At 46.6% G+C, this 26,172-nt stretch overlaps 2 protein-coding genes across 5 annotated transcripts in view; one reads left to right on the forward strand and one right to left on the reverse strand.

Moving 5' to 3' along the window:
- The first annotated feature begins 972 nt into the window (after positions 1 to 972).
- Positions 973 to 14,271, forward strand: RCN1 (reticulocalbin 1). Its single transcript, XM_061381041.1, has 6 exons — positions 973 to 1,525; positions 6,345 to 6,538; positions 7,534 to 7,712; positions 9,381 to 9,441; positions 12,018 to 12,217; positions 13,088 to 14,271. Exons 1-6 carry the CDS (start codon positions 1,272 to 1,274, stop codon positions 13,193 to 13,195), a joined length of 996 nt encoding a protein of 331 aa, XP_061237025.1. The 5' UTR covers positions 973 to 1,271; the 3' UTR covers positions 13,196 to 14,271.
- A 6,093-nt stretch (positions 14,272 to 20,364) lies between these two features.
- The window catches only part of LOC133226928 (uncharacterized), a 194,341-nt gene continuing 188,533 nt past the window's right edge, over positions 20,365 to 26,172 (reverse strand). For all 4 annotated transcript variants that reach the window (XM_061381045.1, XM_061381042.1, XM_061381044.1 and 1 more), the window contains one exon: positions 20,365 to 20,804. In XM_061381045.1, the coding sequence (XP_061237029.1) occupies positions 20,631 to 20,804 (174 nt within the window). In that variant the 3' untranslated portion in view covers positions 20,365 to 20,630. The remainder of the gene's footprint in view (positions 20,805 to 26,172) is intronic.

Consider the following 26,172-nt stretch of genomic DNA (forward strand, 5'->3'; position numbering starts at 1 on the left):
GGACTGTAGCCTGCCAGGCTCCTCTGTCCATGGGATTCTCCAGGTAACAACACTTCTCTAGGGGAACTTCCCAACCCAGGGATCGAATCCAGGCCTCCCGCATTGCAGGCGGATTCTTTACTGAGTCATCACTAGCCACTCCCTATTGGGCAGCCCAGATACAGAACGTTTTCATCACTACACATAGTGATGAAAAGATACAGATAAGATTTGTTCAAGACAAGCGGTACTTTTGTAAAGTGAGTTGCCATCCTTTAGAAATGAAAGCGGACATCCAAGATCCTGATTCTTTTGAGATCTTTTGAGATCTGCTTGGGGCCTGCACTTCTGCTGGCAGCGGGAGTGCACAGGGCTGCTCAAGGTAGATGGTCCCGCATCATGTTGAAGTCATCTGTCTGGCCCTCCTCCAGCACCAAGTTTGCGACCCTGGTTTCCAGAAGACCTCGCCCACCCGGGTCTCCTTCCAGTCTCTTGAATTTGTAACCAGACTCCCAGGTTTGGTTAAGAGAGTGAAAGTCGCTCAGTCCTGTCCGACTCTTTGCGACCCCATGGACTATACAGTCCATGGAATTCTCCAGGCCAGAATTCTGGAGTGGGTTGCCATTCCTTCTCCAGGGGATCTTCCCAACCCAGGGATCGAACCCAGGTCTCCCGCATTGCAGGCGGATTCTTTACCGTCTGAGCCACCAGGGAACCCCAAATTTGGTTAAGTAGGGTTGAGTTTGTTTTAAGAGCACATCTTGAGGCGGGGTCTAGAGCTGAGTCGGAAGTTGGGGCGGGGGCGGGGGGCAGCGCCTCCCTCCTCTCAGTTCTCCGGAACTGGAAAAAGAGAGAGGGAGTTTTACCCCGAACATCTGTTGCTCGACAAAGAACTTCCCGGTCTTCTAAGGAGCCCTCCAGTCTCCGGCCCAGTCCGCCTGGGCCCGCCCCTCGCTACGAGATCGCGGGGAGGGGCCCAGGCGAAACTCGAGCCCCGCGCCCACCACCCGGGCGGGCGACGTGGCTCCGCGGCTCCGGCCTCCCCCCGCAGCCCGGCGGCCAATGGGCTCGTGAGCGGGGCTGTCCGGCGCTCTCCTGCCCGCCGCCCGGGGCGCGCCCCTCAGCTCTGGCACGGGGCGGGCGCTGGCCGAGGGGCCGGCCCGTCCCCTCCCTCCCGGCGCCGGCCCTGGCCCCAGCCCCGCCGCCGCCGCGCGCGCTCTAAGCCCCCATTCCCGAGCCGCCGCTCGTCGCTCGCTCGGAGCCTTCCCGCGGGCCGCGCTCTCCTCCGGACGATGGCGCGCGGCGGCCGCGGTCGCCACCTGGGGCTGGCCCTGGGGCTGCTGTTGGCGCTGCTGCTGGCGCCTCCGGCGCTGTGGGCCAAGCCCACCGTGCGCAAGGAGCGCGTGGTGCGGCCCGACTCGGACCTGGGCGAGCGGCCGGCCGAGGACAACCAGAGCTTCCAGTACGACCACGAGGCCTTCCTGGGCAAGGAGGACTCCAAGACCTTCGACCAGCTCACCTCGGAGGAGAGCAAGGAGAGGCTGGGGTGAGGCCGCGCTCGGGGACGCCGCAGGTGCCGGCGGGGCCCCTCGGGCCGGAGCCGCCCTGGGCACCGGCCGCAAAGCGAAAGCGAAATCGGCGCCGGGACCCGAGGGCGTGGGCCGGGCGGGCCGGGCGGCGGGGCTGAAGCAAAGTTTGCCCGCGGGCGCCGGGACCTTGCATGGAGATCGCCGCCCAGGGCCGGGGTGGCTTGCCGCGGGGAGGCGAGAACGTGGCAGCGGTCTCCGGAGCCAGGACGGCCAGGGCCCGCCCCCTCCCCCGGGTTGCATCAGAAGAGAGGGGAGGGAGCGTACAAAAGAAGAATTTGTCCACGGTGGCCTTTTAGTGATAGGAGTTCTTCCCCACCCTCCTGGTTTCTGTCTTCTCCCATTCCAAGAGGGGAGGCAGGAGACACTGCTAAGGTCTCAAGGATGATCGTTAATGGATAAAAGAGGAAGGGGCAGGCGGAGGCTTGATTCCTGGACCGTGTCCCAGGGCTGGGACTGAGGTGTTCTTGTCTTCTGCTCAGTCGCCCCCATATCTGAAGTAGGGAGTATGAGAATCCTGCTATTAAGAAGGGAGGGGCATTAGGAGATACGGATGGAGGGGTGGGAATGGAAACTGGTCCCTTCGTTTCTGTCTCCAGCATCTTCTGTTGGCAGCCGAGGGCAAAAGGCTGGAGAGTGGTGTGATGGCAGGTTGTGAATTTCACCCTTGAACGCAGCTGAGTTAGGAACCAAGCCTCGGAAACAAAACGTGGGTACATCTCAGTGCACCCTCTGCACAGGCCCTGGAGAGACACTTGAGTGCTGTCAGAGGTTCTCTGGAAACCCTTCCACAGAGGAGTCTACAGCCAGCCTGAGCCCTGATGGAGACCTGGCTGGGGAGGGTCCCAAGAGCCCTGCCTACTGGGCACCAGGCCTCCAGGAATCTGCTTCCCAGGGGTGGAGGTCTTTCTGCTCTGCTACAAGGAAAAAGAACACAGCCGTCCCTGTGCGGATGGGGCCACCAAAGGCCAGTGTGATTGGACAGACTGTGAGGCTAAATTACACCTATTGTGTAGGTGCACCATCTGCCTGCGCTGATAGAAAGGATCTTTGAACTTCAAAGTCACCTCCTAACAATCACGTTTTATTCTGCAGAGAAGTACTTTCTCTTCTAGTTTGAGCCTTAACAATGGGGGCCATTGATGAGTTCAGTCCATTGTATTGCTTTGAGGCACTTGGAGGCTGATTTATTCAGGGGCCCTGGGTAGCAGCCATTTGTCACCAGTGAGGAGGAGAGGTTTGAGGAACTGGAGAAGGGAATTCTAGTTTTCCATCCTAAAGCTTCCAGTATATGCCTTCATCAGGACAAGTAAGCTTAGTGGTTAGAGCAGGACAAGTAAGCCTAGTGGTGATGTATTTGACCCTTGGATGAAGACTTTTGCTGCATTCATTTACTAATGAAAAAAAAAATTTTGAAAGACTGCTATGTGCTCAGCAGGGTGTTAGATACCTGACAACTACAAAAATAAAACCTTATGCTCTAGGCCATAAAGTACTTATAATCATATGCAGAGAAGAGAGGTTGGAGCAGATGCTATGCATAATTGCTGTGATGGTGGCATGTAAAAGCCCTAGTGACCACATCTAGGAGGAGCCCCCGAAAGCTTCAGGCTGGAGACAGGGGTTTGGGGGGGTTGGGATGTCATCTGACCAGGGCTTGTGGCATGACTCAGAGGTCACCAAGCTTATGAACAGGGGAAGGCATTCCTGAAGAAAGAACAGCCTGCTTATAGACAGTTTTAAATCTGTTCCTTTGGATTCCGGGTATTGGGACAGTAAAGGGACAGGGAAGTGGGAGGTGGGAGTGGCAAGGAGGCCAAGGCAGGACAGAGGGACTTTTGTGAGGTGGAGATTAGACATTATCCTGTACATGGTAGAAACGTTATTATCCCAAAATGCATTAGGAAAGTTGGACTGGCAGCAGGGCAGAGAACATAACCGAGGCACAGAGGGGGGGCCTGGGGCATGGGGTGGCCGTGAGTGCCTGAATCAGGCACGGTGGGAGAGGCTGAACCCTGAGCCACGTTGGGGCTGGAACTGGCAGTGCTTGCTCTTGGCTCAGCGTGGCGGGGGCGGAGAGGAGGGAGCAATCTAGAGTGGCCTCTGGTCTCTGGCCTGAGCCACTGCAGGGACAGTAGACACACTGCTCACCTACAAAGTAAATCTGGGCTAGAGGTGGGCGGGGGGAGTGCGGGTTGGAAGGTTGGAAATGAAGGGTGGGCGCCGTATGGGATGGGTTGAGTGTGAGAAGCCATCTTTCTGTCCACAGCTCCAAGTCTGGGCTGCAGAGCGGGGAGCTTGGCTGGGTCCAGGCAGCTTCGTCACCACCGTCTTGCGCATAGATTCTGAAAACGTGGCAGATCTAAGGCCCCCAAAGACAAAAAAGTAGGGACCCATAGGCTTCGGGAAGTTGCAAACGTGGTGCACAGTCTTAGAAAAAAATAAAAATTACTTGCCAACATTTAGCATCGGAGTGACTTCACATACAGACCCCGATTTTTGGTTTTGTTGACACCCATGGCCTGTTATTCCTTGTGGAGGTCATTGCCTGGAGCAGAGCTGAGCAGCCTTCTTTGGCAGCTGGTGGGCAGTCCCCTGATGCTTCGCTGGCTTCTTTTTTTACATTTTAATTTTATTTATTTGGCTGCACTGGGTCTTCGTTGTGGCCTGCGGGATCTTAGTTCCCGGATCAGGGATCAAACTGAGGGTCCCTACTTTGGAAGCTCATCAGAGTCTTAGTCACTGGACCACGTGGGACGTCCTGCTTTGCTTACTTCTGTTACCTGTTTGAGTTCTCCATCTACCTGTGTTGGGGATTATCGTCCTTAGTGAGGAAAGGTGCACACTGTCTCCTCTAACCCTCCCAACATTCCTTGTAAAGTAGGTGTCCAGTTTACAGATGGAGAAACAGAGACTCAAGTTATACGCCCGAGATCACTCAGGACTAGGATCCTGGTGTTCTGATTGTAGCATTTGGTTTATCTACATCATAGCTACCTTTTCCTATAGCTCATGTTTGAGATTTTTAAAGAGAGAAGTTAGGATGATTTATGCTTCCAGCAAATATTTATTGAGCTCCTACTATGTGTCAGGCTGAGCTATGTTCTGGATATTTCTTTGGCATACGTTGGATGCTGTCCTCTCCAAAAAGCAGGTTGTATACTGTCTGACGTGATTTGGTCTTTGCTGGTTTGAGATTCTGCTTCTCAGTTGGCTTTGGATAACTGATGGGCATGTCACCACTGCCAGGACTGGAGCAGTGCCTGGCACATAGTAGGTAGGCTAAACACTTGACGGTATTGAAAGAATTCTGCTGTGTTTGGCTGTCATTTCCTGGAAGCAAGATACTTGAGCTTTAGTCTTCCAGTCTTGAGACCTGTCAAAATTGCAAGGAAGGGCCAAGTTCCTGAGAAGGAGGAACTTGGGCTACCCAGGTTCAGGTAGGGGATGGAGACTTAAGTACTAATGAACTCATTTCCATTTCTGATCAAAGAGTAACTGCCAATTTGAACTTGTGTTCACGGTAAGAAAGTTGGAGTTGATAAAATTCCACCCCAAAGCAAAGAAAACAAATCCCTAATTAGCCTGTATGACCTCTTTTCAGGTAAATGAACTACTATGGTAAAACTTTCTTAAACACTGGAAGTAGCTTTCAGGAGTCTTTAAAGTTCCTCTCAGGGCTGGCATCCCCAGCATGGGCCCTCTGGCCTAAGAGATGGACACTGTTGAGGTTCCCAGCTTGACATTTGCTCTGCACAGGGGTATGCGGTGCCCTAGGAGAAGGCAATGGCACCCCACTCCAGTACTCTTGCCTGGCAAATCCCATGGACAGAGGAGCCTGGTAGGCTGCAGTCCATGGGGTCGCTAGGAGTCGGGCACGACTGAGCGACTTCACTTTCATGCATTGGAGAAGGAAATGGCAACCCACTCCAGTGTTCTTGCCTGGAGAATCCCAGGGATGAGGGAGCTTGGTGGGCTGCTGTCTCTGGGGTCGCACAGAGTCGGATACGACTGAAGTGACTTAGCAGCAGCAGCAGCAGTGAAGTCCAGTGGAGAGTTGCTGGAACCCGGGCCAGCTGTGGAGCAGGATATGCCAGTGGACATAGTGGCCTTCACCCTAAGAGCAGGAGGTTGAGGTTCCTGCAGCTGCTCAGGTTTCTTGTTTAGTTTCCACGATGTCAAGGCCCTTTCATCCCTGACATTTTTTGCTCTGTCAGCGATCTGGTCTCCTCCTGCTTTAAGTTTCAAGTCTTTGAATCCAAAGTGATGAGATAAAGGAAAATAAAAATCTCACTTATTTTTTGTTGCGTTAGTTAGAAAGCTAGACTCTTCCATCTTTTGAATTGGGTTTAGAGCCAGAGGACATGGATTCTGACTCCAGTGATACCAATTATTCCCTCATTACTTTAAAAATAAGGGAGTTAAACTACATCAGGGAAAACTGCTAGGTTTCATCTTACAAATGAGCTCACTCAATTGGTAGTGTCTATTTGCAGAGCACTGTGTTGCGAAGGATTCTGAGGTCACATCAAGTTTATGAGGACAGAACAGCCTGATCCGCTAGCGTCTGCTGTTGGCACTGGGTGGGGGGAGAGAGACATATCATTCTTGGAAAACTTAAACTTTAAGATCCTCTCAAGCATCACTGGGTCATTGATTTTATTTTAGCACTTAAGCATTTTAGATTCTGCAGGTGTTTGATCTCTTTCTGGATCAGGATCACACAAGCCTTGATAATAGCCTCGTGGATTTTTTTTTTTTTTTTTTTTTAAACTACAGGAAAATTGTTGATCGAATTGACAGTGATGGAGATGGCTTTGTCACCACCGAGGAGCTGAAAACCTGGATCAAACGGGTGCAGAAAAGGTACATCTATGATAATGTCGCCAAAGTCTGGAAGGATTATGATCGGGACAAAGACGATAAAATTTCCTGGGAAGAATACAAGCAAGCCACCTATGGTTACTACCTAGGTAAGAGGTGCTGCAGGAGCGATTACACAGCTGGGGCCCGAGTAACAAGCTTCTTGTGGGAAATTACTCTCTCATCATATCAACCCACTTCAGGAAGATGTCACAGTCTGCTAAGTAGAACCTGCTTAAGTAGAACAGTGTAACGTCCTATTTTGCTTACTAACAACACACTGGGCTGCTTACTTTGAGTGAACTTGTAGGTGGAAGGGGGTGAAGGTCTACTAAAAAATAAGCTGCTCTCCAACCTGAGCTTACGATCTCAGAGGCATACCCAGAGAACAAAGCAGAGAGGAAGCATGTGTGCTGAATTTCAGATAGCAAGGACTGGGTAAACTAGAACAGTCTTGGAAGGCTTCCTGGTGGAGGGTGGTTTGGGAACTGGGCCTTAAAGAATGGATTTGTATCTGGAGAGATGGAGACGAGTGGGAAAGGTGGGTCAGCTGGAGGGACAAAGGTGCAACGATGCCTTCAGCAGTGGGCAAGGTTTGGACATAAGACATGCTTGTTTGGGAGGAATGATGGAGTGGTGTGTGCCCAGCATGGGGTGCAGACATGCTAGATGGCTGCCTCGTAGAGGCCATATGTAACAGGACAGGCCTGAGGAGAACCAAAGACACACACTCCCAGCTAGATTAAGAGAGGTCTTGAAAGATTCGCAGGAACTTAGAACAGATGTCCTAGGTACGAGGGAGCCTTTGTATGTTCTGTGTCAAAGAATATGATGAAAGTAGGGTACCACAAAGTGAAGTAGGATATTAATATGGTCTCTAGCCTATGTTTTCCACCACTTGCTGTAATGCCCCTAACAAGCCTTTAGGGCCTGGCTGTAGGGTGGCCTGGAGGGACAGACACTGGAGGCATTCTGAAATCAAATGTTTCAGAAACCCGACACATCAGGACCTTCTGCCCTTCATATTAAATACCACGGGGCGTGATCTGGAGAGAAACACTTTCCTTGGTAGCTCAGTGTTCATGTTTCTGTGCACATCCTGTAGGAAACCCCACAGAGTTTCAGGATACCTCAGATCATCACACCTTTAAAAAGATGCTGCCACGGGACGAGAGAAGGTTCAAGGCTGCAGACCTCGATAGTGACCAGACAGCCACCCGGGAGGAGTTCACCGCCTTTCTGCATCCTGAGGAGTTTGAGCATATGAAGGAAATTGTGGTTTTGGTAAGATATCCAAAGAGCCCGGACTGGGAAAAGACCGAATCAAAGCAGCACCAAAACCTTATCCTTTCTTGCAAAGTGAGAACGTTCTTCAGCCCAAGGGGAACTGGACAAGGACTCTCTAGTGGAATACACTGGAATGCCTATGTACTCGGGAGATGAGTCAGGGGAGGGGAGCTGCTATAACAAGTAGCCCCCAACCCCAGCTATTCAACACAATAACCGAAAATTAGTTCTTGCTTATACCGAGTCCAGGGCAGATGGTCCCCATCAGTGGATCTTCTGGGCGGTTCTCAAGTGCTGGCAGGCCCCCAGGCCATTTCCATCTTGTCCTCCACCGTCCTGTGGCTTTGGGGTCATCCTGGCCAATCCCCTGTATTCATCTGATAGACAGAAGAAGAGAAGGACTGAGGAGAAGGCACGGTATGCCTTTACTGTACTGGCCAGGAAATGACACCTCCCTTCCTTTTATGTTCCATGAGCTCCTACATTTGACATGGGCTCCTACGCTGGCAGTTTAGATGTGTGCCCAGAAAGAGCAGATGGGTTTAGTGAGCAACTAACGAGCCTCATTTGCCAGCTTTGAGGGAACTAGAATAAGACTCAGAAATGGAGTGCACTGGACTGTTAAATCATATGGAAACGTAAAGTCAGACCATGTCTAGAAAGGGTGCTCCCCTTGGAGTGGATTTGCTTTCCATAGTGTCTTGTCGGGTCCCAGGTGTCTTCATTTTCCTTGACATTAAAGCAAACGCCGATCCCCTGTTTCCAGGGCAGGCATCCTGAGGCAGTTCCAATTGTTTTGCTCCTGGGAAACAACCAGCCCTGGACTATTTCCATTTTCCAGTCTTGGGTGGGTTCGCTTATGGATGCTTCATCCTTATGACCACAGTGACCCTGAGGACTGGGCAATGGCTCTAAGAATCATTCCTTTAACACCCAACATCCACTTAGTGATGGCTAATTTGCCAGAAGACAGTGAAGATGGGGAAGTGGATTATGTGCTTCTGGATTGACTCAATTCTCAGGTTGGCTGTTTTCTTCAGGATGCCTTTGTTTCTCTGACAATGGACAGTAGACTCATTTAATTACTTACCCTAGCAAAACAAAAACAAAAACCCTAGTTTAGAGGCCAAATGTACTGAATACACAACATAATATTGGGTGGCCAAAACGTTCGTTTGGGATTTTCTATACACTGTTACTTATGGGCCACCAAATGTATTCAAGTCAGATATACTTTGATTTTCCAGTTGTTCACAGTTCATATTTTCCTGACGTCACCTTGGTGTTCATAGTCCAGTTAGCAGTGGAATCTATCTTGGTGATCATTTTAGTCCAGTGGGTTTCAACCTGGATTCCTCACAGTACACAGAGACGATTAGGCAGGAGAGTGGAGGTGGTTAGCTTGGCAGAGCTTCATAATAAGAGAACATCTGGGCTTATAGGTACATTTTCATTTGCAGAGAGTGTTCTGCTTTTAAAATCGTAGGCTGGGGGAGGAGGGACAGAAGGCATTGCCTCTCTTTTACAGATCACAAACTAATGCCCAGGGAGGTCAGGAGACGAGCCAGAAGTCCTCAAGCCATAAAAGCCAGACAGAGGAGGACAGTAGTTAGATTTACTGAGCGCACAGAGCTATCTTGCATCTTTTCCCCCTTTGCTTCCTAGGAAACTCTGGAGGACATCGACAAGAATGGGGACGGCTTTGTGGATCAGGATGAGTATATTGGTGAGTGCTGCCTGGAGTCTTGCTCCTCTGTCCCAACTGGGCACCAGTCCTCCACCCACGTCTGGCTACTTTTCCTCAGACGTCTCCTTTAGCAGCAGCTGCAAGTCTGTTGGTGTCACTCCTGTGACTTCCCAGTGAGAGGGACTTGTCACAGCAGTCCTAGGGGTGCAGGGTCAGTGCACTGCCTTGCAGGCAATACAACGCCTCAGGGAGGCATTCCTGGTGGAGAAGAGCCCAGGCCAGCCATTGACCCCATGGCTCTGAGAGGTGCTCTTCATCACACTGTGGAGTTTCTCCCTTTGCGAGACCCAGAGCTGGGGAGGGGGGCTAGAGTGGACAGTCTCGGGACAGACTCTACAGCAGACTGTTCGCCAGCGGGGCCTAGAAACGGAATAGACAGAGCTGTGGTCAGCAGAACTGTTTACAGGCCCAAGCTGTCTGCAGAAAGGCGTTCCTCCTTAGGTAAACCCTTTTACAGAATGCATAGTCTCGCCACATACGGCTGTTTTATGCCTCTGGGTTTTGGTCTTTCATTGGGAGTACTGTTCCCAGCTTTTTGTTCTGAAGGGCTCAATTTGAGCAACATCCAGAAGTGCGTTTGCAGGTAACTGAGCCCTGGTCAAAGGAGGCTCCAGTTAAGCCCCCAGGTCAGAAACCACTGCTCCTGGTTAGAGCCCTTCCAGCCTGAGGGACTGAAGGAGGCAGCGCGGATATTTCCATTTGATCCTCAGCGGTTGCTGCTTGGGAGGTTTGGCACATGGCCCCAGCTGCAGGCCACCTTCCCAGGATAGCTCTTCTCTTCCCAAGTGTCAGTAAAGTAAAAGCTGGAAAATCGTTTGAGGGGTGGGATGGATATAACTTTTGTGCAGATATTTAATAGACACAGTCAGTTACCTTGAATAAAAGCAGTGCCCATGGTGCCATCAGTCTCCGGTTCGTGCTTGTTTAACTCTGCCCCCCAAACACAGGAACAAGTACCTGCTGTAAAGGAGAGCAGAGTTTCTGCCAGCCATTCGGAATTGTATTTGGTCTGAAGCAGCAGACGCTGTTCTCCTGTGTCTGTGGTGACGGCAGCTCTCGCCTCAGTAACTGAAGCCATCTCGGTGGCATTCCCTCTGTAGCACAATCAGTGCTGACAGCCCCGTTGTCAGTGTGCACACTGCAGCCTGTCTCACGCCTGGTGCACACGCGTGTGAGGGCAGTTTCAGAGCCCCGCACACCCAGTGGTGAGGGAATTAGACTTGAAGGGGAGGCAGGGTGATTAAGACGGTGTAGCTCTTCTGATTTCAAGTGTGTGCTCTGCCTCACTCTCTTCCTGATCCGCATTGAAAAGGTACATGGCGGGGGCAAAACCCTTGAGTGACTTTGCCTAAAAGAAACATTTTTTTTGCACCGGACACTGGCAGAGAGGCTGATGGGGGCATTGTTCTTGAAAACTGAATTCTGAGCGACTTGCTGTCAGAGACCAGGTATCTGGTCTAGCAAGCTACTTCCTTTAGGGAGGAGCCTTCTCTACAGGCAGGGACAAGCGGTGACATGATACAGTGGGGAGAACGCGGGAATTAAGAGTCCTGGCTTCTCCACTTACTAACTCTGTGACCCTGTGGGAGTCATGTAATCACTCCGTATAAGCCTATAAGCCTCAGTCTCCTCATCTGTAAAACGGGAAGGCACAGCACCCATGTTTCCAGGATGGTGTGAGTCTACTTGTAGCTGAACCCAGCCAGGGTCTTGCCTCTCTTTTTCCTTCATTCATTATCTATCTACTCTCTCTGCCACCTGACATTTCCAAGCTGTTTCCATCAAAGAGAAATTGCCCACAAGGTATCTTTCTTTTCCTAGAAAATCTAGTGGCTTAGCAAACAGTGGATAAGCTTTGCCTTTTTCCTTTTCCCTGCCATTTTGTAAAACAAGGTTATTGATCTGTCTTATAAAATTGCTTTAAAGGTGAAGTAAAATATATGTAAAAGCCCTCTGGAAATGATATAAACAGCAACAGTAATAAACACAGTGGTTAAGACTATGGGTTGGAAGCAGAGTGCTCGTGTTCCTGTATAGTCAACTACATTCTCATGCTAGCTATGGGTCCTCCTTGGGTTAAGGCTGTGCCTCAGTGTTCTCATCTATAAAGTGGGAATAACAACACCTACTTCATAGGATTATAATGAAAACTCAAATTTAAAAAAGTATGCATTCCATACAGCATCTGGACCATAGAAAGTGCTGGTATTGGTCATTATTATTAGTTTTCACCTGTATAGCTCCTGGGTTGTAGAGGGCTTTCACAGAAATGTCCCATTTGACCTTGATAACAACCTTTTGAATAATAAATTACTGTCTCCACTTTAGACAAGGCACTGGACAAAGTCAAAGGGCAGAATTCACCTTCTGGCTTCCAAGCACAGTTCTTTCTCTTTCACTCAGTGGCTCTTAGAGAAGATAAATCATTGTATTCTTTACCCAAGAGTAGACTGCCCCCCAGGTATCTGGTTAGGTCTCTTGACTGCTGGAGGTCAGGTTTTCTTAGATTTACCTTCCCACTGGTCTTCATAACCAAGAACAGCCTTCCCTTCTAGCTGATATGTTTTCCCACGAGGAGAGTGGCCCTGAGCCAGACTGGGTACTGTCAGAACGGGAGCAGTTTAATGAATTCCGGGATCTGAACAAGGATGGGAAGCTGGACAAAGATGAGATTCGTCACTGGATCCTTCCCCAAGACTACGACCACGCGCAGGCCGAGGCCAGGCACCTGGTGTACGAGTCAGACAAAAACAAGGTATTTCGCAATGTTCTGGAACTGTTCCTTGAAGGGAGACAGTTTACATAAGATTGCTTCTGTTTGCTTCTTAGATGTTTGTCTTGGCCTGTGTGGCCGTGCCCTTATTGATCTCTCTCATTCCTGCCCTACATCTGAGACCTGTGAACTTGGCCGACATCGCGATAACCCGCAGTGAGCTCATTAGGCCAGATGTTCCTATTCCTAGAGAGCCTGTTGTGGGTTGCACTTAGGTTCACTGACATCTCCTAGGATCGCAGTGCCGGTCACTTTGTTGGCTGTAGGCAGGCAAGGATTTAAGAGGTATGCCCTGCATCACCCTAGGACCAGCTTTTCATCCATTCATTCCTTCAGCAGACTCTCATCAGACATCTGCAGCATGTGAGGCAGAAGGGATCCCATCACATGAAGGCCCAGGCATCAGGCCAGCTTACTGTGCTGGCTCCAGTGCCAACATCCACTGGTCAATATGCAAATATATAAGATGTGAAAGAGGTCCTGCCTCTTCCCATTTTGATCACTGCTCCGAATTCTCGGGAGACAGTCAGGTTCTGCAGTCAGGCCATAAAAGGGAAGTGGAATTCTTCAGAGCCTGTTTTGGGAATGCCAGCACTGCATGTAGACATAACCAGACTCCGGCTTCTGAATTCCTTGAGGACTTTTCCGATATATTTTAGCACAGTGTTTATAGCAGGAGGCTGTTCCATTTAGGGTTTTGCAGAACAGTGATGGTAGATGAAAGAGATACCCAGCAGTTTCTTAATTATGAACTGTAATATTTTAAACGTTACAGATCAATGAAATAACATGAGTGTCAGGCTGAGCTATTTACTCAGTTTCTGTGACAAAGCGCTTTCTTCTCTCCTCTAGGATGAAAAGCTCACTAAAGAGGAGATCTTAGACAACTGGAACATGTTTGTTGGAAGCCAAGCTACCAATTATGGGGAAGACCTCACCAAAAACCACGATGAGCTCTGATGCAAACTCACCATAACATGACAGACTGTCATAGCCTTTGTTTTATTGTCCTGGATGGTTGCTACAATTGTCTCACTTACAGCAGTTATGTCTCCACAGAAAGCAAATTTATCACCTCAGATTGGGGTTAAAATTGTTTTTTACTCAATATTTGCTGGAAAATACTCACCACTATTCTTTGAGTAACATTTCTCTTCAAGCACATTAAAATCTTGGTAAATTGCAGTGCTCTATGGGGATACCTTACTAAAACATGACTTTTTAGCTTTTTTCCATGAAATTTGAACTAAAGAAGAATGAAATTTGAAAAGCCCTATTATTCAGAAGTTGGGTAGGTGGGGAGAGGACAGTATAATGGAGTGACTGCTGTGCATTTTAACTGCAGATTTTTTTACATTTGCCACTGTTAATAGTTGGTAAAGGAAAATTCTGATTAAGCTTCAGTGGTATCTTCCTACACAGGCTTCTTTCAGAGCAAGGCTGATTATTTCAAATTCTTCCTTCTTGACTGTACTCTGAGCTGTTACTGTAAATGGCATATAAACCTCTGTGCATTTTTCTGTATGAACCTGCTAATGTGCACAACAGATCCCACCCATCTTTTTTGTCTTTGTTTTTTTTTTTTTTACAATAAGAAGCAATTAAGAAAGGTAATATGAAAAAGAAAGGAATTTTAAATGTAGAGAGAAAAGATGAATGTCAGGCATTTGAAGAACTATAGGAAAATGGTAAACACTTTATTATACTTGAGAAATTCTTCTTGACATGTAAATGAAGTAGATCTGATCTTTGAAAAAGTGACTAGAAATCCAATCCATTGCCTTGCTGACCTCGGACAGGAATAGAGAGTGGGGTCCTAGGGAAACCTGCCTAGTGGAGCTCCGGAACCCATCTCTCCCAGTCCGGTGAATCCACAGCCTTCCAACCTGCCCTGGGACCCCTTACACTATGTAGTTGACAAAGTAGTGTTCCAAGTCACTGGCTAAACTGGAAGAAAGAACTTTTACAGGTTGAAATTCCACCTTGTAAGTAGAAAGTGAATGAATAAAGGATCCCTCTGAGGATTTTCTACTGTGTCCTGTGGTGTTTGACTTCACACATACCATCTGTGACATTATTCTCTGCTGATAGAGAATTTAACAGAGGGATGAGATGACATGAGTAAGGTTAAAGAAGTTCTACATTTTAAAAATCCAACTACTAGAATGTTCAGGACATACTCATATTTACCTATTTAATATGTACTTCTCTATGATAATTAGAGAAACTGCAGGTCGTCTTAACTGTAAGACCTTCAGAGACAAGTTTCAGCTGGAAGGAAATCTAGGCTTCTTGCAAAGGCCTGTTCAGTCACCAAGTCATGCCTGATGACTTTTTACCACCCCATGAACTGCAGCATGCCAAGCTTCCCTGTCCTTCACTATCTCCCAGAGTTTGCCCAAGTTCATGTCCATTGTACTGGTGATGCCATCCAACCATCTCATCCTCTTTTGTCCCCTCCTGCCTTCCTAGTATCAGGGTCTTTTCCAGTGAGTTGCCTCTTTGCATCAGGTGGCCAAAGTACTGGTGCCTCAGCTTCAGCATCAGTCCTTCCAATGAATATTCAGGGTTGGTTCTCTTTAGAATTAACTGGTTTGATCTCCTTGGTATCCAAGGGACTCCCAAGGCCTACCAGGCCCTATAGCATCTGGTCCTTTCCCACCTCAGCATCACTAGGTTTCACCTCCCACAGCAGCCTCACTGACTTTCTGGTCCTCAAACACACCAAATTCATTTCGAAGTTGGGCCCTTTGCACTTGCCATCCTTTCTCATTGGGAACCCCCACTTCACACATCCTGGGGTAACTCACATGATTCCTCAAAGGGGACCTTCCCAACTCCATTATTTGTAGTAGTCCCTCAGGCTGCCCTGATGACTCAATGGTAAAGAATCTGCCTGCCAATGTAGGAGCTGCAGGTTCGATCCCTGGGTCAGAAAGATCCCCTGGAGGAAGGAATGGCAACCTACTCCAGTATTCTTGCCTGGAAAATCCATGGACAGAGGAACCACGACCCCCTGGCTACAGTCCATGAGGTCGCCAAAGAATTGGATACAACTTAGCAACTAAACAATGACAGCATTTGAGTCCACATTTCCCTGTTTTATTTTCTGCTTGGTATGTACATATTGCCATTTATGTTTGTTTCCTAGGACTGCTATATAAATTACCATAGAAAAGTGTGGCTTTCAAGAACAGAAACTCACAATGCAGGCTGGAGTCTGAAATCAAGTCGTTGGCAGGACTGTTGTTCAGTAGCTAAGTCGTGTCTTACTCTTCGCAGCCCATGGACTGCAGTACACCAGGCTTCCCTGTCCTTCACGGTCACCTGGAGTTTGCTCAAACTCGTGTCTGCTGAGCCAGTGATGTCATCAAACCATGGCATCCTCAGCAGGACTGTGCTCCTGAACGTTCTAAGGGAGAATCCTACAATCTTTCTTGCTTCTTCCTGCTTCTGGTAGTTCCAGGTGTGCTCTCTGTGGCTGCTTCACTCCACCCTGCATCCGTCTTATGGCCTTCTTCCCTCTCTCTGAGTGAGTCTCTCTTTTGTGTGTCTCTTACAAGGACACTTGGAATTGGCTTTAGGGCCCACCTAGATAATCCAGGGTGATCTGATCTGTAGATCCTTAATTATATCTGCAAAAGGCCATTTTTCCAAGTAAGCTCATATTCACAGGTTCCAGGAGTTAGGAGGGAGACATATCTTTTGCAGGGGGCACCTATCAACCAACTAAACTGCCTGACATCTTGTTTGTAAACTGTCCATCTTCCCTGAGCTACAACACAAGCTCTATGACAACACCCTGATTTGTTTAACCAACTGCTGGTTCCCAGGACCTAGAACAGTAGAGCAGTAAAGCCTAGCCTACGATAAATACTCTGTAGTTATTTGCGGAATGAATGAGAGATTGTTAGCTTTAATGAAAGAGAATACTCCTGGGGTTGGGGGGTGCGGGCAGCAGAATTCTATAAAAAAATTTTTTTAAATAGCTAAAAGTTGCTGAATGAAAAGCAATTTGCCAAGATTCCAGAGTTATCAAATGGCAGGACCAGAATGCAAATCCAAGTGTTCCTTGCTCCAAAATCTCTGTTGTTTAATACTAAATTTTATTGCTCCAAATCTCTGAATCTTACATATGTCCCCTTTATTTCTTTGCTCACTCGCAGTATATGATTATGTGGTCAGGAAATGAGAATAACTCACTTACCTAGAAATAGGCTGACACTTTTTTTTAAGAAATGAGAACCTGTCTTTAAAAAAATAAGAAAATAAGATAATGTAACCTAATTATAAGCCTAACACTTTTAAAAGGTGCTAACATTATTTTTCCCCCAAAAGGGAATACCAGCTGGTTTATTAAGTTGTACATAGTCAGATGTTAAATATATTTTGAACACTAAGTTTTTCCCTTTCAAGTCAGTGCACATAGACGAGAACCCTCAAAGAGACTAGTGCTTCTGGGGCTGAATTTAACACTATTTAAGGAAAGAAAACCTTAGCTAGGGGACATAGCTGTTAACATGGTGATTTGTAAAGCCTTAGATTTCTAATAGGGTCTGACTGTTTCAAGGAAAACATATTTTGTTTCTAGGTAACATTTCAAGTCTGATTATGAACAAATGCTACAAAATTGATCTGTAATGGGAAATACTGTTATGTCACAAAGCATTATCTATATGCTTAATGTGACTGAAAGCATTAATTGCTAGGAGCCAAAATCTGTCCAAGCAAAACATGAACATGTATTTTGTATCTCTTGTCTCTTACTGTAGATTTTCGAATGAATTCGAGTGTAACAAAGATGTAGTTAGAAAATCTGCACACCTGAAGACTTTCTTCACCCGCTTGGATTACTGTCCTTGTTCCTTGTTAGCAAAGGCAGGAGTCATAACTGCTCAGAAGTGCCCAGCAAACAATAGATACATGGCCACTTGTTAGTAGCTCAGCAAAAACATCTTGCAGAGTAGTGAATGGCTGACTGCATTTTAGACTCTTCCTAGATTTATTTTGCCACCTTTATAGTAAAAGTCAGCTTCCTCCAACTACATGCAACTAAGATTTGGCTCTTTCTGTATTTTTTTTTTAATTCTCTCTGTATTCTTAAAGCAAGTTCATAATGCTAGCATTTCCCACCAAAAAACCAATGAGTACCATAACATCTAACACTTTGGCTCATGTTGAAGCATTAAAATTTTGAGCAGTGGAAAGACTGTGTCATCAGCACTCAAACTCATAAGATTTACATGAACTTGGAGCCATTTCCAAGTATCCATCTGCACTCTCAAATATGTCATTTCCAGGGTCCGGGACTGGGGAAACACACCCTAGGTATAATGCATCCCATCATCCCGTGTGCTTTAAGTACCTCTCTGATTCTTCTCCTATAAAATAGTGCCCAATTTCCCACAGAGACTCATGAAAGAAAATGAATGTGAGGATTGGTTACTTTCCTACCTTGGAGGTATTTGTGTAGTGGGAGCACACAGTATGTCTTTTCTCCTACGTAAATACTAATAATACCTGTACCAGGCACCATGCCAAGGACTTATATACACTAACCGTTGAACCCTCACAACAGCCCTCTGAGGTTGGTACTTGTAAGAAAGAGGATATGCTGGGTTAAGCTGCAGTAAAAATCATACCATCTCAGTGGTTTACAGCAACAGACAATTTTTCCTTTCTCAAACTCTTTGGTTCTGAGCAATTGTCCATGGCAGCTGTGGTGTGGGATTCAGCAGGGCGTCTCCATATCCACCCATGTCCACTGAGGAGTGGAGCACAGGCAAACATGGTCACTCCTGAAGGTGACCCATGTCTTCCATTCATTGGTCAAAACAAGTCATGTGGGCACATGTCTCCCATTCATTGGTCAAAACAGGTCATGGGTGACCACATATAACTTCAGGGGAGTAGGAAGTGCAATCCTACTATTGCTCTGGGTGAGGGGTCAGGGTGTTAAAAACATTGGTGACTGGCACTCCTGGGTAACCAGTGGTAATATTATGATTTTTTCCATTTTATAAGTGAGTGAACTGTAAGGGGAATTAATATCCAAAATAACACAGTTCATAAGTTAGGTGACTATATGATTGATTGGCCAGATCAGAATACCTTTGCCAATGAAAGAAGGAAGTTTTAATCAACACCTCCCTAAATCCCGAGCAACCTGCACTGACCACGTTGGGATTTACAGACCCTCTCTGCTCCTCTGGCTGGGATCTTCTTCCTCCTCCTCCTGAACTCAGGTGTCCACAGCCAAGAGACAAGGTGAGCAGTGCACACGCAAGAACTCAAGAGCAGAGAAGTGAGACTCACAAAAAGGGAGTTTTCCCCGTTGACATTCCTGAGGAGGTCAAATGCCAGAGGTCAGATAAATCTATGCCTACCAACCAGGCTGCTGCTTAATGGTCTTGCCGAGATTTAGAATTCTTGTACGAAGTGTTTTAAAACCTAAAAATCAATCTATCACTAGGTGAAATTGAATGAATTAAATGACAAAGGAATAGCTTTTAATGTTGTTTGTATCATGGTCAGGGTATTCCAAAGCTAGTTGTGTGTCGTGGCAATTTGAAACTCATTTCAAAAGCAGGTCAGAGTCTTAGTACAATCAAAAACATTCAGGAAAGGTTATATTTTCAGAGGAAGAAACTGAGGCCCAGACAGATTAAGCTTGTGCGTTTCCCTCTCTCAGGACTGAGACAGAGGTTGGACTAGAACACCTTCCCCAACTCCAGTTGTTCTTTTTAAAACCTCAATGTTCTCATCTGAAAAATGGCAACAATAACTCCTACTTTATAGAAGAGAAATAAGGATGAATTAAGGTAATGACCATAAAGCATTTTGTATGGCCAGTGCGCAGGAAATGGTAACCATTTTCGTTATTATACCAAAGCAGGGTTCTTACATATTTCAGCATCAAAGGTTTACTTTTAGATTGCAACACATGCCATTAGTGACTGATGGAGGTCGTGAATTTATCAGAAAATTGTCAAAGGTGTGTTTGTTGTTTTAAATACAGAAAAGAACGTTGTTTTTTCCTTTTTTTTTAAAGTTCACATCTTACCAAAAAAAAAAAAAAAAGAGTTCATATGGTTTTATTAACTGTAAGAAGCTGAAGACATTTAAAGACTCATATCAGATTAGTGGTTTTAAATCACAGCAAGTATGCGGCCATGCTACTGGAGATAAAGATGCCTGTAGCCAGCATGCTCAGGTGAGTTGAGAGACAAATTCATTCACTAGCTGAATGACTTTAGGCCAGTTATCGATACTTGCACCCTCCAAACCTCATTTTCCTCTTTGAAAAAGGAGGGAAGAGCAGCACCAGCCTGGCTGGGTGGTGTGGGGGCTCAGCGAGACCCTGGGTGTGAAGCACTTTGCCCCGGGCCTGATGCACAGGGATGCTTGATTGGTGAAGCAAGGTGACACTCATAAAGGATAAAAAATACCCTCTCCTCGGGGTGGAAAAAAACATGCTAAGGAATAAAAAGAAATCATCAAGAGAAGGAAATATTGCCATTTGCAGCAACATGGATGGACATAGAGAACATTATACTTAGCAAAGCAAGACAAAGACAGATATTATATGATATCACTTATAAGTGGAGTCTAAAAAATAATACAAACGCATCTGAATACACAATAGAAACAGACTCACAAAGAAAACAAACTTTTAGTTACAAAAGAAGAAAAGGCGTAGAGAGGGATAAATTAGGAGTAAAGGAATAACAGATACAAACTATTGAGCATTAAATAGATAAGCAACATGGGATGTCCCCTGGTGGTGTAGTGGTTAGGATTCCGGGCTTTCACTGCCCTGACCTGGCCTGGGTTCAGTCCCTGGTCGGGGAACTAAGATCCCTCCCACAAGCTGCATGGCACAGCCCTCCCCATGCCCCAAAAAGATAAGCAACGAGATTTACTGTATAGTACAGGGAATTATATTCAACATCTTGTAATAACCTATAATGGAAAATAATATAAAGCACATACATACATATATATATTTTATATATATATATATATATATATATATATATATATATGTATATATAACTGAATCATTCTGCTGTACACCTGAAACCAAACATAAATAAATCAAATGTAGTTCAATTAAACAGAAGAAACTGTTACGAGGATCAACTACACTTTATTTTCTAGCAGGCGTGACTCCCATACAGACGTTCACCCTGGAGCCGGGCTCATCAGCCGCAGGAGGCCCCTCCGGAAGTCTTCGGGAAGGCCCAGCGGCTTGCTGGTGGCTGGATTGACGAAGACGTGGACTGAAGACCCTGTGGTGCAGGCCAAAGAGGCAAAGTGAGCCAGCTTGGGGTGGCCGAAGAAGAAGCCATCGCTGAGGTCCCAGTGGCTGACAGAAGGCGTCTCCTTGGTGGGCTTAGGAGGGAACAGAGCAAGGCGGTAGTGCACGCTGGAGCGCCCCACTTTCTCCACGGCCAATGCGGCCACGGGGATCTGAGGAAAGCTGACCGGTGTGTGGAAGGTGCACTGATTGGTCACCATGAAGCCCACCATGGGGGACGTCAGCAAGCCCGTTTTCAGACCGCAGTACCTGGGAAATTATATTACAGTGCTTATTCTGGGTCACCACAATGCTGTTTCCCAGCCCAACCACTGAGTTTCAGCCTAGTGGGACCCAGCTTCAGTGGGCCTAGAATCAAATCCCAGCTCCACCCCTCACTAGCTGGGTTACCTTAGGCAAGTTACTTAACTTCTCTGTACCCCAGTTCCCACAATAATGTAATGTTCACAACACTGGTACCTACTTCATAGGCTGACTGAGAATTAAATCATAAGTCATCTAATACAGTATAACATGTAAGACACTAACAGTTCACAGATATAGTAAGTTCTCATTAAACACTGGCTATTATTATTAATATTGTGTCCATCTTGTCTTCACTTCTCCTGGTAAAAAATTGGGTATTTTTGTGCAAATGAGAGAATTACTGTGTCTCTTACATCTGCTATGAGCTTGTAATCTCTTTAAGGACAGTGACTGTGTCTTGTTTCTTAAGTTTATTGTCTAGAAATAAGGCTATATTTGAGATAAAAGACGGCTCACTGGGTAAAGAATCTGCCTGACAATGCAGGAGACGCAGGGGTTCGATACCTGGGTCGGGAAGATCCCCTGGAGTAAGAATGGCAGCCCACTCCAGTATTCTTGCCTTAAAAATCCCATGGACAGAGGAGCCTGGAGGGTGACAGTCCATAGAGTCACAATCAGACACAACTGAGCGACTGAGCACTACTGAGATAAATGTAGAGGCTGAACAAAGTCAGAAATAAAAAGCATCGTGCTTAGTTATAGTCTCTTCCTTCTTCTTCAAAGAAGTCGACTTATGATTAAACAGATTAAATCATATTGTCTTTTTTTTTTTGAGAAAATTAAGACTGAATGTGAGAATTTGTTGTAAGAAAACAATTGCGGATTGCATAAAGGTTTGCCTACAAAGCTGCTCACTTCCGCTCACATGTTTCACAGAAGCAAGCTACGTGTCTCCTTCCAGGGAGGGCGCCGCAGGTGCCAGGGGCCAGCCACCTGAGCATCCACTGGTATCACCCATCACGACATTAGATACATTCGTTTATTGACATGGAAAGTCGTTAGTGAAAAAGATCATGTTACAGAACAGTACGTAGCATTCGATCCCATTTGTTTTTATAGGAACACACTGGCTTATGTCCTTATCGCCTAGAAAAAACTCTGAAAGGATAGACTCCCAAAGAGTTTCAGTAGTGATGTAGCAGTGGAATTTTGGATAATTTTTTTCTTCTTTTGGTTTGTATAAATTTTCCAGAATGAACATGATTTGCCTTTGAAATAATTTTTTAAAAAACTGCTATTTTGTTCAAATGCCTGAATATGAATTTCATTTCTCCAAAGAAGCATTGGAGACACAAGCAGGCGGGAGAAGTAAGGCTCCTTCTTCCCACTGGGATCCTGCCCCTGGCTGCACTGCCTGAGGAGACTCCTCCTGAACAAGAGAGAAGGAAAGGAGAAGAGGAGAAGAAAGCCCAGCTCTTCAGTGTGACTGAGGTCCAGTGAGAACCAAATTCTCCCATTTTTATTTCCCCCGCTTCTTTGCTGCAATCGCTTTCCTAGTTCCCTGCCACCTTTTCCTCATTCTTGTAAGGCACTGACAGCAAAGAAATAGTGCCTCCTCCCACTGGGAGTACAGCATTTCCTGAGCTCCCTGCAACTCCGAGCCAGGCCACCAACCTTTAAATAATTAAAATGTAGGAGTACTTTCAAACAATGGAATTGATGAGCACCTGGTCACCAGGGCCGCACTGAGTGTTTTACATTTCGTTATTCATCTTCAAAACCATCCTGCAAGGTAGATCTCATTTCCCCATTGTATAGGAAAGAAAGTAGAGCAGGGAAGCTGGATCAATTTCCCAAAGGCATGCATTTGTACAGTTAAGTGGTGGTCCAGGCCCAAAGTTCAGGCTCTGGAGAGCCAAAGCACACGTTTGTCCTTCATCCTGGCTTAGTAGATAAAGTAGGTGAAGCCAAAATCTACATTTTAGTCCCGTGAATGAATTGCATTTTCTTTACGTGTTCCTTTGACTTTAAGAATGATATTTTCTTTAAGAGTTGAGTGATGGCTTCATTACATTTGGATAACAGACTTCCTGTTTGTAAGTTCATAACCAATTTGATTTGACTGGTGGTGACCATAGGGTATTTGGGCTTCCCAGTTGCTTCACTGGTAAAGAATCCACCTGCCAATTCAGTAGACAGAGGAGACATGGGTTTGATCTGTGGGTCCAGAAGATCCCTTGGAAGAGGGCATGGCAACCCACTCCAGTATTCTTGCCTGGAAAATTCCATGGCCAGAGAAGCCTGGTGGGCTGCAGTTTATGGGGCTGCAAAGAGTTGGACACGACTGAGTATCAATGTCCGTAGGGTACTCAGTAAGAATTTTCCCACTGTTTCATCTTTTTTAGGTCTTAATCTTTATCAGAGTTTATACACACATGAACATTAAAAAGTCAAACTGTTGCTTGAGGCTTATTACAAAACCAGTGGTTTTCTGGCTGGTTATACCGTTGTTTACAGTCTAGGTCAGGGACTCAAAGTAAATTCATTCATTCCACAGCCTCCACAGTTCACTTGCTCTTTGTTAGATGCTGAGGCTACAACACTGAATAAGAGAGGATGCCTGTCCTCAGGAGCTCTCAACTTCAGGGCAGTGGTGGGGCAGGACGTGTCCACTCTTGTCCTCTGTTTGGCCAGAAGGTGCTTGTTGCTCCTTTCTGGTTCCCCTTCCACTTTCTTCTTCTCTCCCTTTCTTCCTTTCCTCAGAAAACAGTTCCTGTGCACTTCTGTGTTTCAAGCACGGAAGAGAGAGCCGTGAACAGTTAGCAGGCGACAGTCCATGCCTTCACATGGCCATGGTCTGGAAGCAGGTACGTTCAGAACTCAGGGTGACGAGCACTAGGCAGGGGAAGCATAGGGGCTCTGGGAGCTCATAGCAGGGGGGCTGGCTCCTTGCTTGGCATCAGGGAAGACCCTCTGAGAAAGTGACAGCTAAGCCAGTAAGCTAAGGAGAAAATGTACAAACTTTTCAAGTGAACAGTTGGGGGAACAGCTTTCCAGAAAGAGGAATGGCCTATGTGATAGCCCAGAGGCCAGAGACCTCTGGGGGCACGTCCCAGAGACAACACAAGTCTCAGATGGCTGCAACGCAGACTGCCAGAGGCAGCTGGGGAGCAGGCAGGAGGCAGACGGTGGAGGGTCTTGGTGAGGAATTTGGATTTTATCCTGGGGCACTGGGAAGCCACTGAAGGCAGGGAGTTTTTCATTCGCTCACTCAAGGCTGACTCTTTGTGACGCCATAAACTGCAGCAAGCCAGGCTTCCCTGTCCTCAACTACCTCCCTGAGTTTGCTCAAACTCATGTGCATTGAGTTAGTGATGCCATCCAACCATCTCATCCTCTATCATCCATCCCCTTCTCCTGCCTTCAATCTTTCAGAGCATCAGGGTCTTTTCCAATGAGTCAGCTCTTCGAATCAGGTGGCCAAAGGACTGGAGCTTCAGCTTCATCAGTCCTTTCGATGAATATTCAGGGTTGATTTCCTTTAGGATTGATTGATTTGATCTCCTTGCTGTCCAAAGGACTCCTCTCAAGAGGCAGGCAGGGAGAGGCAAGATCAGGTTGATTTAGTAAAACTGTGGCTTCAAATTGAACAATGGATTAGATGGAAACAGTGATGTGTGCAGAAGAATAATTAGATAACTACACAGTTCTGGCAAAAAATGATGGTGCCTGGGACTAGGATGATGACAGCAGAGATGGAGAAAACTAGATGGAATCAAGAGAGATTTTGCATAAGGTGTGATGATAAATTGAAATGAAGGAGAGAGAAGAGCCCAGAGTTGCTCCCAGTCTAGGTGACTTAGTGCTTTGAACAGGTTGAGCTGAGGTGCCTGTGAGATCCTAAGATGATATGCACAATAGGGATAACAATACCTCTGAGTGAGCGAATAGAAGTTGCTCAGTCGTGTCCAAATCTTTGCAACCCATAGACTGTAGCCCGCCAGGTTCCTCTGTCCATGGGATTTTCCAGGCAAAAATACTGGGGTGGGTAGCCATTCCCTTCTACAGGGGATCTTCCCAACCCAGGGATTGAATCCAGGTCTCCCACATTGCAGGCAGATGAGCCACCAAGGAAGCCATAGCTACAATTTATTTAGCCCTGCATGACACACGAGGCCTTCCATGGATTATATATCCAGGAGGCATCTGAATCTATGGGTCTGATGCTCAGAAAGAGGTTTGGGCTGCAGACAGGAGTTGAGCTCAGATCTAACATCAGGGTCTAGGCAGGGAGGGTGAAGCGTGGACGCCACTGGCATAACACATTCATTGTGGCGGGCCTGTGGTGAGCTGGAAAGCAAATGCCCAGTCTGACCTCACGCAAATTCAGACTCTAAAAGATACTGATGTTAAAAAGAAATATTCAGCCTCAAATGGAGTCATGGCTCCTTCAGACAGCAAACCAAGACTCACTGCAATTTCAATCCCTCCTAGAAATGTGACCTTTGAAACAGTCAATCTGAAAAGTCCAATCTACCAGAGTGAGGTTTATCTGCATGATAAAGACCCCCGCTGCTCCCTGCCCCCAAAAGAAGACACTGTGGCCAGAAACAATCCTTTCTTCTCTTCGGCTGATAGCTTCTTGACCCATTCTCCTTTTACCTATAAACATCTTTCATTTTATACAACTCCTCAGAGCCTCTTTCTATTTAACTAGATGGGGTGAATAAAGCCAATTTGATCTTCAAATTTACTCAGTTGAATTTTGTTTTTTTAACACTGGGCAGACTAAGTAAAATTCATGTGTGTACTGTCTGGATTGGTCTTTCTGGTTCCTGGTTTGTGATCCGTGGGAGAGACTAAATCAGGCGAGAGGGAGGGCCTAGAAGAGGATGTGGGGGATGGGTGGGGGTGGGGAGTGGGGGCAGGGGGCCACTGAAATCAAGCCCAGATTCAGCCTGACACACAAAAAAACTGTCTTTGAATAAGCTCTCAATGGATATTTCTTGGGATACAACAAACAACTGATAAAGTGATTGTGATGCTAATAATTGAGTGAGGTGAATGCCCATCTTCTATGCTTTCTTATACTTGCTTTATAAAGTAAACTTTAGCATAAAGGGATGTTTGACTTGGAAGACCCCTTGGGACTCACTTGGTACAGGGGCTCCCCAACACTAGTGTGGGGCTTGGAATCTCCTGGGGAACCTGCACAACATCCAGATCCCCGGCATCCTCTCAGACCTCCTGAATCAATATACAGGGCCTCCCGAGTCTAACAAAGTCCCAGGTGATTCTGATGCACACTTAACATGGAGTTGTTCCTCTAGGGCTACCCTCTCAGATAAGGAAACTGCCTAGAGAGATGAAG

The sequence above is a fragment of the Bos javanicus genome, chromosome 15, assembly GCF_032452875.1.
Source record: "Bos javanicus breed banteng chromosome 15, ARS-OSU_banteng_1.0, whole genome shotgun sequence".
NCBI lineage: Eukaryota > Metazoa > Chordata > Mammalia > Artiodactyla > Bovidae > Bos > Bos javanicus.